This window comes from Trichechus manatus, unplaced genomic scaffold (genome assembly GCF_000243295.1).
Source record: "Trichechus manatus latirostris isolate Lorelei unplaced genomic scaffold, TriManLat1.0 scaffold00007, whole genome shotgun sequence".
Taxonomy (NCBI): Eukaryota; Metazoa; Chordata; class Mammalia; order Sirenia; family Trichechidae; genus Trichechus; species Trichechus manatus.
Window position 1 is genome coordinate 5,972,198 of NW_004443943.1, and position 19,593 is coordinate 5,991,790.

General features: G+C 37.6%; 1 protein-coding gene across 1 annotated transcript in view; it reads right to left on the minus strand.

Annotated features, from left to right (window-relative positions):
* The window catches only part of BICC1 (BicC family RNA binding protein 1), a 350,793-nt gene that overhangs the window by 23,801 nt on the left and 307,399 nt on the right, over positions 1-19,593 (minus strand). Inside the window, exons 8-17 of the mRNA XM_004369872.2 lie at positions 19,141-19,392; positions 15,967-16,098; positions 13,464-13,650; positions 12,251-12,412; positions 11,498-11,694; positions 11,223-11,355; positions 7,977-8,133; positions 5,596-5,761; positions 1,635-1,674; positions 1,105-1,259 (exon numbers count right to left, since the gene is read on the minus strand). Of these exons, the coding sequence (XP_004369929.1) occupies positions 1,105-1,259; positions 1,635-1,674; positions 5,596-5,761; positions 7,977-8,133; positions 11,223-11,355; positions 11,498-11,694; positions 12,251-12,412; positions 13,464-13,650; positions 15,967-16,098; positions 19,141-19,392 (1,581 nt within the window). The remainder of the gene's footprint in view (positions 1-1,104; positions 1,260-1,634; positions 1,675-5,595; positions 5,762-7,976; positions 8,134-11,222; positions 11,356-11,497; positions 11,695-12,250; positions 12,413-13,463; positions 13,651-15,966; positions 16,099-19,140; positions 19,393-19,593) is intronic.

Sequence of the window (19,593 nt, forward strand, 5' to 3'; positions counted from 1 at the left end):
GGCAGAAAGTGGAGTGCAGCTCCTACAGCCTCAAAATGGTCCCTACATTCTACCTTCAGAAAGTAACTTCCATCTTAAATAGAGCCTGTCAGGCTGCTACTGTAACTGTGACAATGAAATTCAGAGGAGACCATTCTTTTTGGTATTTCCACAGTACTTTCTTTTTCGCTTAATTCAGAGAGGCAAAGGAAAAAGACAGCATGTTTGCTTTTGCCTTTCATCAACAGTCTGATTTCTCACAAAGAAAATGGGTGGAGAAAAGAAGGTCAATCTGCAAATGCTAGTTATTAGACTAACAATTTTGAAACCCTTAATCAGTATTTGTTTTTCAGCCTACGGCGATCTGGTTGAACATTGTGATTCTTGGATTCATCCTTTTCATCCAAGTTTGGGTTTGTACAGTCTCCCAGGATCGTGTGTGTGCATGCTGTCTCTCTAACCCCCACCTCAAAAGGCTTACAGCCAAAATGGGATACTCCCAAACTGAACAGGCCCAGCTTTGGGAGTCACGTGTAGCCTGGCTGAGGAGGGAACCCTGGATCCCTCCTCCACGTGCTGAGGATGCCAGCTTCTCAGTCTCACCCTGAGCAGTGCAGCCAACATCTGGGAAACATAAAATTTTAGAGCTCTTGTTTGAGATACTTCCTGCTGTATTCCTGGCACATCTGAACACACTGAATTTTTAACTCATATCTGAAAACCTGTTTTTGTTGAATACTTGCCTTTTCCCCCTACAGGGGCCCTGCTAGTGATACTTCTAGACAAAGGGACTTTTTATAAATGTTTTTGGAATATTACCTCTGTCCCTTGCTTAGTCTCAGTCCAACTTTATCATTTATGGCACCTCCCTCCCCAACAAAAACACACTTACTCAAACTTACATCTCCTTAACAGCTGATCAACCACTTAGAGAGAGGATAGATAAAAGACTTTAATATATAAAATTTCATCAATTTCATAAAATATGGTTACAGAAATAGAAATAAAAACAAGTTACCACTAATCATCTTTTCTTATGTACATAAAGAATGTGGAAAAAAGATGATTGCCCTCTTTTGGTGAGAGAAGAGACAGGAAAAATGGGTGCAGAATGATTCTACAAACCTCGTAGGTGGTTGTCATTGTGGGTTTATAGGACACATGATTGGCCCTTCTCAGCTCCTTGATAGTCTCAGCTGGCATGGATTTAGAAAATCCCAGGCCACTCCAGGTATTTGTGGGCGTTCTGACCTCGGTCACAACTGGTTTCTTCAACATAGCTTTGGAAAACAAAATATAAGACAGCAAGCTTAATGTATGTCTTAAAATATGAATAAATATTGCTTCTTTGATGCACATGAAGAAACTATTACTGAACGTTACTTCTTAATACAAAATGCCTAAAAATACCTTGATAAAACCTTTTAACCAAAGTAATGGTAAATTAAAAAATGCAGCATGATTTCTTAATTAATCTAATGTTAGTCTATTCAACAAAATACATTCAGCCCCTACAAAATCTGTGCAACTTGAACCCAAACATTCTGGGTTTCTTTTTGTGCGTGCAGATCCAATTTCTCAATTCACCACGAACAATAGAAAGTCAGTCTACTGAGAATGAGAATCAAAGTATAGTTCATTAATGTAGCACATACCTTTGGTTGCTAATAGCTTCTTTTGTTCATAGTCAAATGCCTGAAAATGAAACAGAGAGAAAATATCTTTATTGCTGGCCTATCTGATTGTCATGACAACAACTATGACTAGAGAACAAAGGTTTTGACTATGGCCTATGCATCTTCCTGGGACAACAGGCAAGCTTTGCATAATAATGTGACGGTCATTCAATGCAAGTCTGATACAATTAAACATGGTTTCAAAACTAATTAATTAGAATGATAAATGGCTACTTCTGACTTTAAGTCATCAGACTTTAAGAAGAGTTAGAATTTTTCCTTCAAAAAGAAAAACAATCTTATTTACTATATTTAGCACAGCATTACCAATATAAGCTAAAATACAGTGAATAACCTAGAAATGGTTATGCAGAGTTCCAAAACATTACCAAAATGCTTTTAGGAATCTACTGGCCCCATTTCTTTCTCCAAATCCCCTCTTCATTTAGATAAGCATTGCCTCAAGTGGCAATGATGTCAAGACAACGTAAAACATTATTTAGCCTATCTGGCATAGTTTTTGCATTGGAACTGAGATAAACAGCAAACGTCTTGCTTTAATCTATAATGATATTAAGTAACATGATAAAATTAAACAAAGTCAACTTCTATTGCATGGATTTGAACAGCACCATTCATTCAGTCCATTAACCTTGACTGAAAGACTATGATGCAGCCAGGTCTGTGGAGAGACAGAGATTGGTATTTTCGAAGAAAGTAGACCAAATGTAACTACATATCAAATGCTAATCCAATTTAAGGACTAGATAAGACTTGATTTAGGGGTGTCCCAAAGGCCTGACCAGAAGGATTAAAAACCAGTTGTAAAGAGCTTTTTGACCCTTTTCCCAGGAGGACTATTCCATCATATGTAGCGTGTCCATATAATTTATGGTCTGAAACAGAACACTTCTGAGAGTAAAGTGTGCTGCGAATAATAATTAGGCCAGCATAACAAAAGTAAACAGGGGCTATTCAGACAAGCTAGGAAGCATGATAACCCTAAGAATATGGCAGTAAACCAAGAGAGGCAGATTTTTCCCTTTTTTTTTTTTTTTGATTCTACGGTCCTCAGGCCCCAGCTACTCTGTCCCTCAAAGTGTCTGGATGTGTCCAGGGAACTTCTTAGCTTTTGCTTTGGTCCAGTTGTGCTGATTTCCCATGTTGTGTGTTGTCCTTACCTTCACTGAAGTTGATCTTTGTCTACTATCTAGTAAGTGAATTTCCCTCCCCCTCCCTCGTAACCATCAAAGAATGCTTTTTTCTGTGTTTAAACCTTTGTTGAGTTCTTATAATAGTGGTCTCATACAGTATTTGTTCTTTAGTGACTAATTTCACTCAGCATAATGCCCTCCAGATTCATCCATGTTGTGAGATGTTTCAAGGATTCATTATTTATCACTACACAGTATTCCATTATATGTATGTATCATAATTTGTTTATCCATTCATCTGTTGATGGGCACCTAGGTTGTTTCCATCTTTTTGTGATTATGAACAATGTTGCAATGAACATGGGTGTGCATATGTCTATTCGTGTGACAGCTCTTTTTTCTCTAGGATATATTCCTAGGAGTGGGATTGCTGGATCATAGGGTATTTCTACTTCTAGCTTTTTAAGGAAGTGCTAAATCATTTTCTAAAGCGGTTGTACCATTTTACATTCCCACTAGCAGTGCATTAATGTTCCAATCTCTCCACAACCAGGAAAGGCGGATTTTTAAATGATGGACTTTGATGATGTTTTTGAACTCCTAGTCTGAACAGCACTGGGGGGTTAAAATCAACTTTTAATTATTAATGTCTAAGGGCAAGATGTGGAGCGAACCTAAAGTCACTTGTTCAATAAATTTTGAGTGTCTACTGGTGAAAGAGATTGTGCTGAACTTTGTGGAAGAAATACAACAATGAATCAAAAATAATCTATAGACTCAAAGCACTTACAGCCATAGAAGGGCTGGGTAAGAGAAATAACTATAAAATAAATTAGGAGGAAGTGAGCCAAGTGTAAAAAGAGAGCTGGAGATACAGCACTCCTACAGTAGCCTGGACACAGAGATCATTTTCCATGGAGGGAGTCAGGGAAGCCTTCTATCCAGGGATTCTAACTGGTTCTTCTGGTTCAAACACCTACTGAGAATTTGCATTTCTAACAAGTTCCCTGCTGAGAATTTGCATTTCCACCCCAGATATACTGAATCAGAATCTACATTTTTAACAAGATCCCCAGGTGATTCTTATGTATAGCTTCCTGGGAACTTGTTAGAAATGCAAATTCTCAGCAGGGGTTCAAACCAGAAGCACTGGTTTGATCACCTGGGGATCTTGTTAAAATGTTGATTCTGAATCAGTATATCTGAGTGAAATGCAAATTCTCAGCAGTGGTTTGGACCAGAACAAAGTGGTTCAAAGCCCTGCTTCTATCTTCCTCCTTGTTAGATCTCCCTGGTCCTTGTCAATGCTTAGTGACTATTACTATTGGTTTCTTTATGATGACAAGAGTCAGCTATACACTAAATGGCATAAATATCTCCACTTAAGTTGAAACTCTACCATCAAAACATTCCCATTCACCCTAAAAGAAAGACACACGACATTGACTCAGTATAGGTATAAACCTGATGGAAATGAAGATAAGAACCTCAAGACAACTAGAAACCATAAAGGGATCATAAAGGAGATTTGCTATTATTAGATGGGAGATTTATATTAACTGAAAATAAATTGAGAGAAAATGTAACAAATGTCTTTTTTTTCTTTAAACACGGACACGATAAAGACCACAGCTTTTGTAAAAACATTCATCTAAAAACTGACGGAAATGTTCAAATGCAAAGAATTAAAATACAGACAAGAGAACTGAACTGTAGTTTACAATGGACTGATAGAAGTAGAACAGTCTTCCACGGGTAATGCAAACAGTTAAGTGCTCGACTACTAGTTGACAGGTTGGCAGTTGGAACCCACCCAAAGGTGCCTCGGAAGAGAGTCCTGGTGATGTGCTTCCAAAAGATCACAGCCTCGAAAACCCTATGGAAAGAGTTCTACTCTGCACACATGGGCCTGCCATGAGTCAGAACTGACGTGATGGCAACTAACAACAACAACAACAGTTTAGTTCTATAGATTAATTTTGTTGACAAATCCATGACAGCTTTCCTTTTCCTAGGATTTTGTGAAAATTTTTTCCTCTTTTTTGGAGGTGGAAGGGATAAGAATGATTTACAAATCTCTTACTGTGAAGAGTCTACCCACAATTCTGATACTGAAATCACGTTTATAGGACTCTCTAAAAGCACAAACCCTTATCTTTGGTATTGTGATCTATATAGAAATCAGATTTCTGAATTTCTTGGTTAATAGTCAACTTTGCGTAACTAGCCTGATACTTTGAAAATAGTTACAGAGAAAGTCCCTGTTGAGGAAGTTGTTTAAAATAATCATAAAAATCTGTGAAACAACACCATCATCAATAATATTCAATGTCTACTTCCAAAGAACTAAAACTTCACATTATTCTTATAACTGTCTCTAACTGGCACCAAAAATTTATCATCTCCATTTCACAGATGGGAATATATGATATCTACTTATCTAAGACCACGGTATGAGGCAGTAATACTTAGAAATAAGTCTCTCGCATTGATCTATATTTTCTGAAAGTAACAGATGAATAATGTTATTTGCATAAGACCATTTTATGCCATTTTAATATAATATTTTAAAGACTTTTTCTCACTGAAACTAAATCTTGCATTTAATTTTCAACTTCTATAGCAAAACCAATTCCTAACTACTGCATATATATTTAAGTTTCGTATTGATACTGCTCAGAAGGAAAATCCAATTTCTGTTCTACTGCTGAATACTCACTGAATTCTCTATACCTCTACCCCAGCACCCTGCATGTGGACTGACTTTATTATTTTATTACCATTACCTGCATGTTGACATATGATGGCCGTGGGGCAAGGCGGGCCCTTTCGGAGTTTTGCTGGGCAGCTGCCGCCCTCTCTGCAGCACGCTCACTCCCAGGAGCCTTCTTGTCAGTCAATGGGCTTTCTGAAGCACTCAGTTCTGGGTCTGAGAGCAACCGGTCAGTGCTACTGTGAAATGAAGTTTGGGATTTAACACTACACTATATACACAAACACACTGAATGCTTACTACGTGAGAGTTTACCGTTCTCAATTATTTACATTTATTACGTTATTTACTCCTCACAACAATCCTGTGAAGTAGGTAGTATTGCTGTCTCCATTTTACAGATGAGGGAGGTACCTTGCCCAAGGTCCCATCTCTGATAAGTGGTAGAGCTGAAATTTTAACCCAGGTATTCTAAATCTAGAACTGGAGCTTGAAACGATTTCATGATATATGTTCACACATACTATATATAGCGTATATGGTATATCGGGAGCCCTGGTGACACAGTGGTTAAAGCAATCGACTGCTAACCGAAAGGTAGCAGTTTGAAATCAGCAGTGGTTCCGCAGAAAAAAATGTGGCAGTCTGCTTCGGTAGACATTTACAGCCTTGGAAACCCTATGGGATTGCTATGAGTCAGAATCTACTTGATGGCAATGGGTTTGACTTTGGTTATATGCTATATTGTATATGGTACATACGGAATAGATGTACAGAGAAGATTTCTAAGTTTTATATATCAAGGAGGTATCAATGACCCATGTGTACAGAGTCTAAACAGAAATCTAGTTAATCTGAAGGCAAACAGATGATCTAATTTATGTGTGTGAAATGCATATGATATTGGTAACAAAAGGAGTAGATAAATAATAAATATTCTCAAAAGGCTGTTTAGGATGCATGGGCAGAGCATGAACATGCTTCTTATAATGGGCAGCTGACTTATAACATGTTATACATGAAGGATACATGCATTTCAAGTTCAAATCCAACTGTACATTAGGCTCAAATAAAAACAGGGATAAGAAACAGTATCAAAGAGCTGATTTTTTCATTCTTTTATTCATTCAACTATTCAGTTGCGTTAGGGGAATTTTGAGCTATTCAGAAAGGGCTGTTGGAATACAAAAAGAGGACCAACGAACTTTGCTTGACAAAAGAGGAGGCTTCAGAGAGGACATCTCACCTGGGACTTAAAGGGCATCTGCAGGTTCACTGGTACAAGAGGACAGGAGAACAGCAACTCAAGAGGGTACAGTATACGCAAAGGAAAGAAAGCATGCAATGCACATCACTGGTGGTTTTTAAGCCAGAGCACGACAAGATCAGACTCATGTTTTCAAAAAGTAATGGCAGCAAACTCAAGGACTGATTAAGCTGATGAGAGGCTGTAGACAAGTAAACAATTCTGGAGGTCACAGCTTAATCCAGATGAGGAGAAGGTTCAGAACATACTGGTAAAAGGAATAAGTATATACTTCAAATGCTTCAATATATAAAAGAAAGCAAAATCGTTTCTCTAACCTATACTACATAATATTGATTTGGGGTATTAGTACTATATAAAGAAAAACACAGATAAAGCAGAATTCGACAAAATGACGTCAATAATAATTAACTAACCACAGAGTTTATAAAAGCAAAAATGATTCTGATAAGAAGGGGAAGGAATAAGACTATATATGCTTATATTTGCATAAAGAAACTCTGGAAGGCAACTCAAGAAATTCACAATAGAGCAGAACTTTTCAATGTATAATCATTACATTGTCTTGATTTTTTTAAACATGTGATTCAAATGCCTATTTGAAAAAATAAATAAAAGTAAGAGACAGCAGAGTAAAAGATATACATGTAATTGTGCTATAGTAAGGGTGAGTTATATTTAATATGATTTATGTATTTATATTCAATGTGATTTACAATAAATAAAACCATGATACTGTCAAGTATTTATTGCATAAGTATGTACTTCCTTAGAAAAAGAGATCCAGAGCTTTAAAAAGAAATTCAAAGCTAAATGAAAGCGAAATCACAGTGGGAAATTTCAAATAGCAAAAATCAGGCAGTAAAATTACTCTGCTGATTACTGAAGAGCAGAAAATGTTAAAACTTTGAGGTGATCCAGATGGTTTAGAGAACACAGATAAAAAACTCAATTCACAGAATGGGGGAGGAACTGTACAGAAGATTCAAAGGGGCAAAAATTACAGATAATATTCCTTAATAAAAATTTTAAAAAGAAAAAGTAATTACAAACAGAAATGAGAAAACCACTGGAAGAGTTCAAACTTCATTTGAACCCAAGAGGTTCAATATTGAGTTTAAAATAAATTCAGTTTGATATACACTTTCTTTCAAAGGAACAAGCGCTGTTAAGGTTAAAATACATACTGTAAATGTGAGTTTTTCGTGCCTTGCAATAGTTCTACCGTCTGCCTCTTGGTGCAGGAAACCTTGGAGGGACCCATCATTTGTTTCAAGTCACTGGTATTTGCAGAATGGGAAGGACTTCGAGGCATGCCTACTTCAACAAAAGCATCATTACAACCTGCGGAAGAGAACAGAAACAAGTGACAATCACTTGCAATGGAAACAAATTGGAGCCCAACTCTGTGGAGACATCATTAGCCAGACATAGGCATAACAACAGCTTTCAACTGCAAAGAGGGCTGTTGACAAACTCAGGCTGTCACAAAAACTCAAGATGAAATGTAAAGAGAAGACCCCCATATGTTTTAAAGATTATTTGGGGTAAAGAGGTTATTAAAAAGAAAACTCTGTTAGGATATGGAGATACATATATAGAGAGTTGTCTCTTGGTATCCACAGGGGATTGGTTCCAGGAGCCCCCACGGATACCAAAATCCACAGATGCTTAAGTCCCTTATATAACATAGCATAGTACTTGGATATAACCTATGCACATCCTCCTGTATACTTTAAATGATCTCTAGATTACTTATAACACCAAATACAATGTAAATGTTATGTAATTAGTTGTTTCACCAAAATTGAAGACTTGCTCTAGAAGGTAGCCTTTCTCTTCTGTAAGTTTCTTGAGCTCTTCTGGGAATGCTGATGCTGCCTGGGCATCAGCCAATGCTGATTCACCCATGATCTTCAAGTTCTTGAGGCTGTAGCACTTTACAGAGCTAGCCGGCCATCCCTTACTAGCCTCAAACTCCTTCCTCTGGCTCTCCTCAGTCCCCTCACATTAAGCCTTTGAGGGACTGTTTTGACCACTTGTGACCACTTAATTGCTTTTTAGGAGGCCTTTTTTCACAGAAACGAAGGGTGCACACAAAACAAGTAGTGAACGAACAAGACCCTAGGTGAAGAGTGCTCAAACCACAAGCGCCTGGGAGACTGAGGATGTGTGAAATGGCTGGAGGCTACAGCAGGGGGTGCCCACACAGCACTTCATTCTCGAATTCAGTGTAGTGCTCCACGCACATTCAAGTTTTACTTTTTGGAGCTTTCATCCCACCTGCCTCCACTCCCTTCCCTCCCCATCAGTATTTCTGATCAGCAGTTGGCTGAATCTGTGGATGTGGAACCTGCAGATACGGAGGGGTGACTGTATGTAGTCATGCACTGCACAACATCCGTTCAAGCAAACATCCTATCGCATATACATCTGTGGTCCCATTAGGTTTTTTTCTTTTTTAAGAGAAAACAGCTCTCCTTTTGTTTATTATTTTTCCCTAATGGTTTTAACAGAACCCTGGTGGTGTAGTGGTTAAAGAACTCAGCTGCTAACCAAGAGGTCAGCAGTTTGAATCCAGCAGCTGCAACTTGGAAACCCTATGGGGTAGTTCTACTCTGCCCTATAGGGTCACTGTAAGTCGAAATTGACTGGACTGCAACAGGTTCGTCTGTTTTGTTTGTTTAATGGTTTTAAAGACCCCAAACCCCCAGAGTGAATGAGCAGCGGGGCTCCAGGGTGGATCTCAATCCTAGCAGCGCCTCCCCCTCTTGCACCTCCTCCTCCTTCCCCTTCTCCTGACTTCATTCAGCTGCCCAGCAGCCTTCCAGCAGTTTACTCCAGCACAGGGCTCCCACCTCTGAGCAGCTGCGGCAGTGGCTGCACATGATCAGGAAGCAGCCACATCAAAAGGGTGGCAGCAGCCAGAGCCACCACCACCAGCCATGCTCCTGGAATCCGCACACCTGCTCCCCACCCGGTCCCTGTGGCCACCTCTCCATGTCTTGCGTGTGTCCCCGGCCTGCGCTGGACACGTGTAAAGTCCCGATCCAGCTGCTGGCACAGCCCCACCCGGCCTGCAGCCATATACCTGGCAAGGTCACCCTCCTGTACCAATGGATACAGCTCTTGGGCTTTGTTCGGTAGACTCCCATAAGGTTTTACGGGTATTGGTGTGTAAGTACGAACTGTACAGGGACTGCCTGTATATAATATGGTGTTCCCACAACATCCAATTGTATAACATCCTATTTCACAGGACGTATCATGGATGGTAAGCAATGCATGACTGTAAATATACATATACACACACACACATACGTATTGCATTGCGCAAATCTGTTGCAAAATATCCTTTAAAGTGTTAAAAAGCAAAGATATCACTTTGAGGACTAAGGTACACTGATCCAAGCCATGGTATTTTCAGTCACCTCATATGCATGCAAAAGAAAGACAATGAATAAGGAAGACCGAAGAAGAACTGATGCATTTATGAATTATGGTGTTGGTGAATAACACTGAATATACCATGGACGGTCAGAAGAACAAACAAATCTGTCTTGGAAGAAGTAAAGCCAGAACACTCCTAGAAGAGAGGATGGCGAGACTCATATCACGTACTTTGGACATGTTATCAGGAGGGACCAATCTCTAGAGAAGGACATCATGCTTGGTAAAGTAGAGGATCAGCGAAAAAGAGGAAGACCCTCAACAAGATGGTTGACACAGTGGCTGCAACAATGGACTCAAACATAGCAATGATTGTGAGGATGGCACAAGACTGGGCAGCGTTTTGTTCCGCTGTACCTAGCGTCGCTATGAGTTGGAACCAACTCAATGGCACCTAACAACAACAACATATATATATATACATACATATACACATGTATACACACACACACACAAACTAAGCCTGTTGCTGTCGAGGTGATTCTGACCCATAGTGATCCTAAGGGACAGAACAGAACTGCCCCATAGGGTTTCCAAGGAGTTGCTGGTGGATTTGAACTGCCGACCTCTTGGTTAGCTGCCAGATGTGTAACCACTGTACCACCAGGGCTCCATATACATATATATATGTACACACACACACATATATACATATGTACATACACATGCACATACATATTTATACACACACACATATGGATACAGATAAATGTCTATGAACGTGTGTGTGTGTGTGTGTGTGTGTGTAATTGACACTTTCAATGAGAAAGTGATTCCTTTCTATGGAAAGCACTTTTCAATCCTACACCACATTCTTTGGAATTTCATTCAAGATACTGTTTCTCCACACACTTGAGGTGGGATGAGTCACAGTTGGTTAGCAAAACCAGCTAGAAATCATCTATTGTACAGGCTCTCCACAACTCCCTTTATCCAAGTAATAAAACAGGCTTAAGTTCAGAAGGAAAGATACAATTCCCAACCTTCTGGAGGGCTTGATTTGGGAGATGCTTGCTCAGAGCCAGCTGTTTGTCTGGATGGATCACTGTGATTCGTGTTCAGCACTTTTTCTCCAAGTGGTGAAGTGGATATTGCACCATATTTTATATTTGGAGACTGAAATAATAGAAAACAAAATACAGATATGGTCACAATTTTACAACTTAAAATTCATTTCAGGTGAAGGTTTAATAATGTTACCAGTGGCTTATCTCTTACACACAGCATAGATCACACGACTCTAGCCAAAGGGCATTACCTGTGCATGTCCATTTAAACAGGCAGAGATTTTTTTGCCTTCTGTCTGTATACTGTTGATATGGACATCAACAGGAGTCAAACCAGGAGGGGGAGATGGAGCTGTGTGACCATAGGTGGGCACTCCAGACAACAAAATACTGGTTAAGGTGGCTTGAGCAGTGGATGGAATCATAAGGTGTGGGACAGCAGAAAAACCTATAACAAAATTTCACGAAGACAGATATTAGAGGAGGGAAAAACTCAGAACCAACAACTGTTCTTTCCAATAACAAGGAGCTGAAACTTTTTGTTGCTGCAAATTCACATGAGAACACAATTTTGATCCCTCTCTGTAAATAAGTTTAACCATATTAAACAAACAAACACAACAAAGAATGTTAAAATGGAAGAACACTTTAGAGAATATATAATCCAAGCTCATCGTTGTACCCAGGTGAAAAAAACTAGCTAGATTCACCAAGTTAGTCAAACTACATTTCCTAATTACCATGTCAATGACCTTCATTTGGCTTTGCCACTGCTCCCCACACAAGCACACTCTTTTGAAGACTATTATTTTACTGTTATAAAAACTCACTGCTTTGTTATGCTTTAATTTAACTCATTTACACATTATAGATCTTCTATTTGGCTGGAGTATGCTTTGAATTATATTTTTTCCCTAAGGAAGCTGAACGACTGGTTAATTTTATTTAAAAGCCTGTAATACCTAAAAATACACGCCTTTGATTATATTTGAAGTGATACTGACCTGTGGCACTTGAAGTATTAGCAAGTGGGGGTGCCCATAACGTGGGGCTGGGGGTGCCAGAACTTGGACTTTGCAAAGGACTGACTGAGCTATTAAGAGCATTCAAGAGTGAGTTCGGGGTTGTTGAAGTGTTTAGAGATAAGGTGGTAGGCCCCAAAAGACCTAGAATAAATGAAGGTAAAGTCAATATGCATATTTAGTCCAAGATTTTAAAATAAAGATGACACCAATATTGTCATTTTCAATGCACAAGGATATAATCTAATAATTTCTCAATATAAAATATGGATCCTTCTTTACTGTTATGTATCTAGGCAGAGCTACCTGGAACTGTAATCATATTGTATTTTTTAAAAGAAAGAATAGCTATCAGGAAAATTTTTTTTTAGACTGCCAAGAGTATTTTTTCTGTCACAAATCAATTCTAGTATTTAAATAGGCAGACTGATTTACTAGGGCTATTGCATTTAGTTTTTAATATAAAGACAACTGAAAAATGTGCAAAAAAATGAACCTAGCATAATTGTAATACAGCCACTACCTTCAGCCTATAAGACTGAAATCCATAAAAGAGGTAAAAAATATCACCATGACTGTGAAGGTGGCTCTATTTTCTTAAAGAACTAAAGACTGAGATGGGGATGTTCATTAAATTTTCTATTCTTTGCCTTAGATATAAATACAGTTCTATTTGCTTCCCTCAGTGGCTGCAGGCTAGATTTCCTTTGTGTCTGGGCGATGCAGGCCTAACCACTGGGGACAGGTGCTCTGCTTGCTTTAACCTCTCCTCTCCCTACCCCTCCCACAGATTTGCAATTACTTTTTGAAAAGCAAACTGGATAATCTTTATCTCTAGGGACCGATGGCAATATTGCAAATGCAAGAGAGAACAAACACATAAATTACAGTCACCATGCTCACTTCACTCTCAATGGCATTCTTATTTAGAAGAACAAACACAAGCCACTGAAAACAAAAGAGTCAGACCTTGATTATTTATGCCAACACAGAAAGAATCTGGGTAAGAGAAATCCAGGGTCTAACAAAAAACCCAAAATGGAACGATTCACGTTTTGTTGCTTTTCACCTGATCTTAGGGCTTGAACAGGAAAACAAACAGCCTTTAAAATGCAGACCCAAATGGTAGAAAGAAAGGGGACTGGATAATCATCCCCCCAGTGACTGAGAATCGCTGTAATAATAAATTGTATACCTAGTCCAGTGAGTCCGAGGCCTGCTGAAGCTAAGATATCCAGGCTGGGACATGCCAGGCCGGCAGGGCACGATGCTGGGGATGGACTGGTTGCTATGGTAACCCCACTGCTTTCAAGTCCGAGGAGACATTTCCTTGCTTCATACATATTTAAGGCATTTCGCTCAACACTTTTCACAATCACAGACTATGAAAACACATAATGGGGGAAAAAAAGTGACATGCAAGTAGTCTACAACGAACTGGGGTCGGGGGGAGGGAGAGGTAGGAAATGAATACACTAGTAAGAATTCCACTCAGAGGACAGATTAATGCTGTTTTAAAATCAACTTCTAGCCACTTATTTCTTAAGTTTACTTCTTTTGGTAAAACTGTAAAATGTTAGTTATCATTTATTGAGTGCGTCCTGTGTTCCAGACACTGCTGGAAGCTGCACCTATATTCCGATTCTCGCCATAACCTTCCATGGTGGGAATTATTATTCATCAGAGCATCAGTGAGGCTAACGGACTTAGCCAAGGTCAGGGCACAGCCCTTGAGGGGCAGCAAGAGGAATGGAACCCAGGTCCCCCTCTACATCCCATTGTCTTTCACAGTCTTTTAACATTAAAACTTTCCCCCACTTATCTTTACAAAACATATCAAACTCGTCACCATATAGAGACTGCATAATAACCGTCACTTACTTTTGACGTTTATGGTCTCCTGGTTAACTAACAGAGCTTGAGGTATCACTATTTCTCCCTGATGACATATCTATGGCAAAGCTTACGGTAAAATAAATTTCTAAGCAATGAATCCTTTTATTCCCCCAATGGACTCATCTAGAAAATTGGAAATGTGAACCCCAGGGGGGATATCCTACAATGGACAATAAAGAAAATTTGTGGCTGAAGAACAGTTAAAATAGCAGACAGACCCGGGGGCCAGCAAGGCATAATTAAATGGTCCTGGGGTGCCACAAGGACTTCAGAGTTCTATTTTATCCTGACCTCTGCTCATATCTTACTGAACTCCAGGAATTCTTCTTGTGTCTGTCCATCTTTATAATTACACGTTCTAGAATGTCCCTTCTGTCTTACCTTTTAGTCCTGGTAGCTATAGTACTCTAGTCAAGGCATGCATGAAGTCAAGTATGAAGCTTTATGATACATAAAATTAATGTCCTGCTCTCTAACTTTAAACTCATTATATCAAATTCACTTAGAATCAATGTTGTCTCTTCCTTTAAAGTTTTCTTTTGAAGACAGCATGATTGTTTTTCTTAAATTGGATAATGAATACATTATTTGTAACTAAACAAAAATATATATAATACATATTATATGTATAGAATTATGCATATATGATAATATTTACAGTTTAGAAATTAAAAAAATGCAAGGCACAACTATTTGGTATTTTACCTACTATGGGCCTCACTTTGGGTTCAGATACTAGTTTCTTTCTTCTTCTAAGATTTGCAGAAACTTACTTATATTTTATAAATACTTATATTTTGAAGAGTTTTTTTAAAACACAGAAAACCTAGATCAGTATAACATCCATGTATCTAACACCTAAAATTAAATGTTTTGTTTCTGATTTTTGATAAATTAAGGAAATCAAACATTTCCCTTGTTTACTTTCCTAGTCCCATTTTCCTTCCTTCTGTCCCAAAGGCTACTCATCATGAATTTAGTGTGCATTCTTCCAGACAATGTTTTGCACTTTAAAAAAAAAAAAGCATATAAATAAATGTTACTATTTACTACATGTTATAATGAAACTTGCTCTTCTCACTCAACAACATTCTTGTCCTTTTGGCTCCCGGTGCCAGAATTGTTTCAAGGTGTATAGCTAAACACAGAATTGATGGTGGTGGGGTGACAACATTTGCAGAGTGATCAGATGGCCCCAATTTGTTCTTCAACGTGGTTGTGCCAATTCACACAACATTAATGTAGGAGGATCCTTCTTTCCTCCCATTCTGCTTGGCACTTAATATCATCAGATTTACACACTAATTTTTTATTCTATATGCAGTTACAGAAATTTTGTGATATCACAAAGGAAGGGTTCTGAGATATGGCTGAACTTGGACAACTCATTACTTAAAGTAGCACAATGGCAGGCACATAGTAAGTACATTAAACACTTATTAGAATTGTACTGGATATGCACATACACACATGTAATGTAAAGCTTATTAGCCTTATCAACTCTCCAGTAACTTAGTAAAGCTTAAAGTTACCAGACTGCAAGTTAATAAAGATGTTTTCTCTTTCTTTCTCATATATTTATAGGAAAAAAAAAAAAGGTTACTAAAAATGGACTCCAAAAACCAACACATATATATAAAAAAAAGATGATCAATAATGAATGTTGTTACAAATTTGTATGCATAAAAAATAATTAAATATATCTTATATACATTATCAGTTATGTACATACAAATACATTCATGTGCATGCAAAATAGAACCATATAGCTTATGGTTCTCTGGTCCACACTCTGAACCAACCTTGCTCGGCTGCTTTGGCTTTGGTTTAATACTGATGAAGACATCGAGCTGTTCCATCAATTGAGCGATGAATTGTGGATCTACTTCAATTTCTTCCTTCATATCAAACATCAACACAAGAGGAAGACAGCCCTAGAAAATGTCATAATAGAATGTGTAGGAGGTAAACAATTAATCATTTAAACACGAGATAATTTAATATGCCTACAAATAATGTAATATTTTATATAATCAAAGAGTAAACTAAAGTATTAAAGCTAAATCACATACCTCCACATTGCTTGGATGGCTGATGTGGGGATGTCAAGGAACAGAAACTATTTTTGGGTGATGAAATTACATGTGTCCTAAGTTTCAGTTTTTGGCCCTGAATTTTTTATCCACTTTGAAAAATCCCTCCATTCTCTATCTTCAGTTTTGCAGTGATGCTAGACATTAGATTCTCAACCACGTCAGGGGCATTAATATGGTGCCCTTGCTCAACAATTTACAGTGATGGCTTTTTATTGCCTCTTGAATGAAGTCTAAACATGTATCAGCATCTAAAGATCTCCATACTTTGGCTCTGCCTTGCTTGTCCCACCCCAGGTCTATATGTCTGTCCCTTCCTCCAGGCTAGGCCAGCCTCGCGACTAACCTTCCAACAGATTTTGTACATTGGAATCCTAATACATCAAAAGGTTTCTTCACCAATTCAAGTCATACTTATCTTCCAGTGCATCTCAAACCTTAACTCCTTCCTGAAGCAAAATGCTACTATCGCCTATTCTTTAAACCATCTTACTTTTTAACACTGCAGAATTTATCAGTAATTTTTTCTCTGTTGTTTTATTACTGGCTTCTAATATACTGAGTATAGGAATCATATTACACACTTTTTCTGATTCATAGAATACTCAGTGCTAGCCCACTGATTACTTGATTTTGTACACAAATACCAGAAGTTACAGTTAAACATATCAGGATTAAAATGAAATCATTATGCTCCATTTATCTTGTAGACAAAAGTGATTTTTTTTTTTTTAAGGAACAGTGCTATTAAAAACAAAAAAAAAGTGACATGTAAAATATAAATTAAAGCCTTTAATGTATTCCCCTCTCCCTTACTTTTCTCAATATTATGCAATACTATGTCTCATTGCACACCAATATTTTTGGTACATATGGTCAAAGTACATATATGTATTCATAATTCTTCAGAATGTTTGAAAAACTTCACTGAGTTAAAAAAATAACATCCAAAGAACTTGAAAAGCAGAAAAAACATAAAAAGTAATCACAAATAATCCTTGGAAATGGATATGTTACCTGATGGTAATATATTAAAAATAGCCTAATAAAGTAAGCTCAGCTGAAAAAATCATTCACAACCAAATTTCTTTAAGTTATGATTATAATCCTTAATGATTATAACAAGTTGTCATCTACCAGAGGAATGCAATCAACATTACTAACATGGATTTTCTGAAAGTTTCTAAAAAATAGATTCTGCAAGTTAATAACAGCAAAGGTCACACTTGAAGCTTACTGATTCAAATGTCACTAAAGATCAAGAACTCAACAGGAAAGCACAATAGTGTTTTTAATAAGAATATCTGTGGGCTGAGCGTTATGTTCCTCCATTTTGTTTTTACCAGTAGTCCCCAACTTACGATGTATTCAAGTTACGACAAACACTTACGACCATCCCTTTTTTTTGTACGTCTTATCATTAGTAATATGTACTACATACAATGTTGTGGCATGTAATTTACTGACTTTATCATTCTCAGATGGTCACTCCCAGATGTTTAATTTTATGATTTACTGTTCAAAACATCCCCTTATAGATTTAATTTCCAAAATGAAATCAGGGGCTTCGACTGCTTGAAAACATGGACCAAAATGCTGATTGCTAAAGTTGATAGGCAGATTTAGGAAGCAGTGAGATGTTACCATTAAATATATGAAGAAAAATGGAAAAGGACCACACAGACAACTCTCACTAATTTTCTGACTAGAAACACCATCCGCATTCCCAGGGATAATCCAGATGATACAGAACCTTCCATGAGTAGAATTAATACCACAACTAACAAAATGCCTAAGTCATCCAACTTTTCTTCATCATCGGAGTACACTTTTATGATTTGTGTCTTTTTTTATGTATGTATGAATTAAAATATATCTAAGTTTATATGTAATGTTTCCAACCCCCAGAGACAAATAAAGATTGGATTTATAAAGACACTGATAATAAAAGGCAATAATAATGAAAACTAAAAAAAAATGAGGTATTCGACTTACGTCAGAACTGACTTATGATGGAGTCATCTGAACAGAACCTCATCATAAGTCAGGGACTACCTGTATGTATCAACCTACACACTGGGTTTTAAAACGTGTATAAAATTCAAAAACCAAACCCGTTGCCATCAAGTTGATTCCAACTCATAGTGACCCTATAGGACAGAGTAGAACTGCCCCATAGGGTTTCCAAGGAGTGGCTGGTGGATTTGAACTGCTGACCTTCAGGTTAGCAGCTGAGCTCTTAACAACTGCACCAGCAAGTCTCAAAAAAAAAAAAAAAAAAAAAAATGAGTATAGGAAGGATGAAAGTACTGCACATTCTAAATTAGAAACTCTACTGAATTAGCATCTGTAACTCTGATGTTTTTCTTCAATTAGTGACATTCAGATTCGTGTCTTAAATAGTATTTTTTGGTATTGTATCAGAGATTTAGGAAATGTACAAATGCTTCAGGCTACCAAAATTTATATCTTTTTGAGGCTGAAATTTAAAAGGTATTTTTAAACAAAACTAAAGATTTTCTTTGTCAAATGTAAGTGTAAACCTACACTACACTACATGACAAATAAAACTAATCACCTTCCATCCATGCCACAAAATATAGTCAGTTATTTAATTGTGACCTATTCTGTGTTTAGGCTAAGTTTAAAATATATATATAGCATGGAAATTACTCACCTACTCAATGCCTACTCAATGAAATGAAGCCTGTTGAGGTACTATGAATCTTACTTTTCCAGTTTATTTCCTTTTACCAAAAAACTTCCTTACTTGACCAGGTTTCTGAAGTACCTTCACAAATATCACATTGGTACAGTGTATACAGCAACACACACTGTACCAAGAGATTAAAAAAATTGTAACATTAATTTCAGTAAACTTACCATGAGATATTGCCTTGCAAGACAGACAGACTCAATGGTGCCCTGGAGGTAGACGGTAGATTTCTTCTGTGGATTACTGGGGTCGGGGAAGTGGATCTGAGCACCCGTTCTCTGCATGATATGTTTGATGTTGCTCCCATTTCGACCCATCATAAAGAGATGATGCTGAGCTGCGATATCTAGTTGCGTGCTCACGGGAATAGCTGATGACAGGCTCCCTGCTAGATGTTCTAATAGCATGGCAGTTCCTTCCTAGGAGAATAGGATGGGAGGGAAATAATCCTATAAATTAACTGCCCGTATATATGGAAAGATTCTACTGCACTTTTAACAGCTATGGAAAAAATACAACACATTCTATAAAGCAATACAAGGGAAATTTTTGGAAAACAAATTAGTCCAATATGATTTAAAAATATGATTTGCATGATTTGTGCACTTAAGATGGTCAGA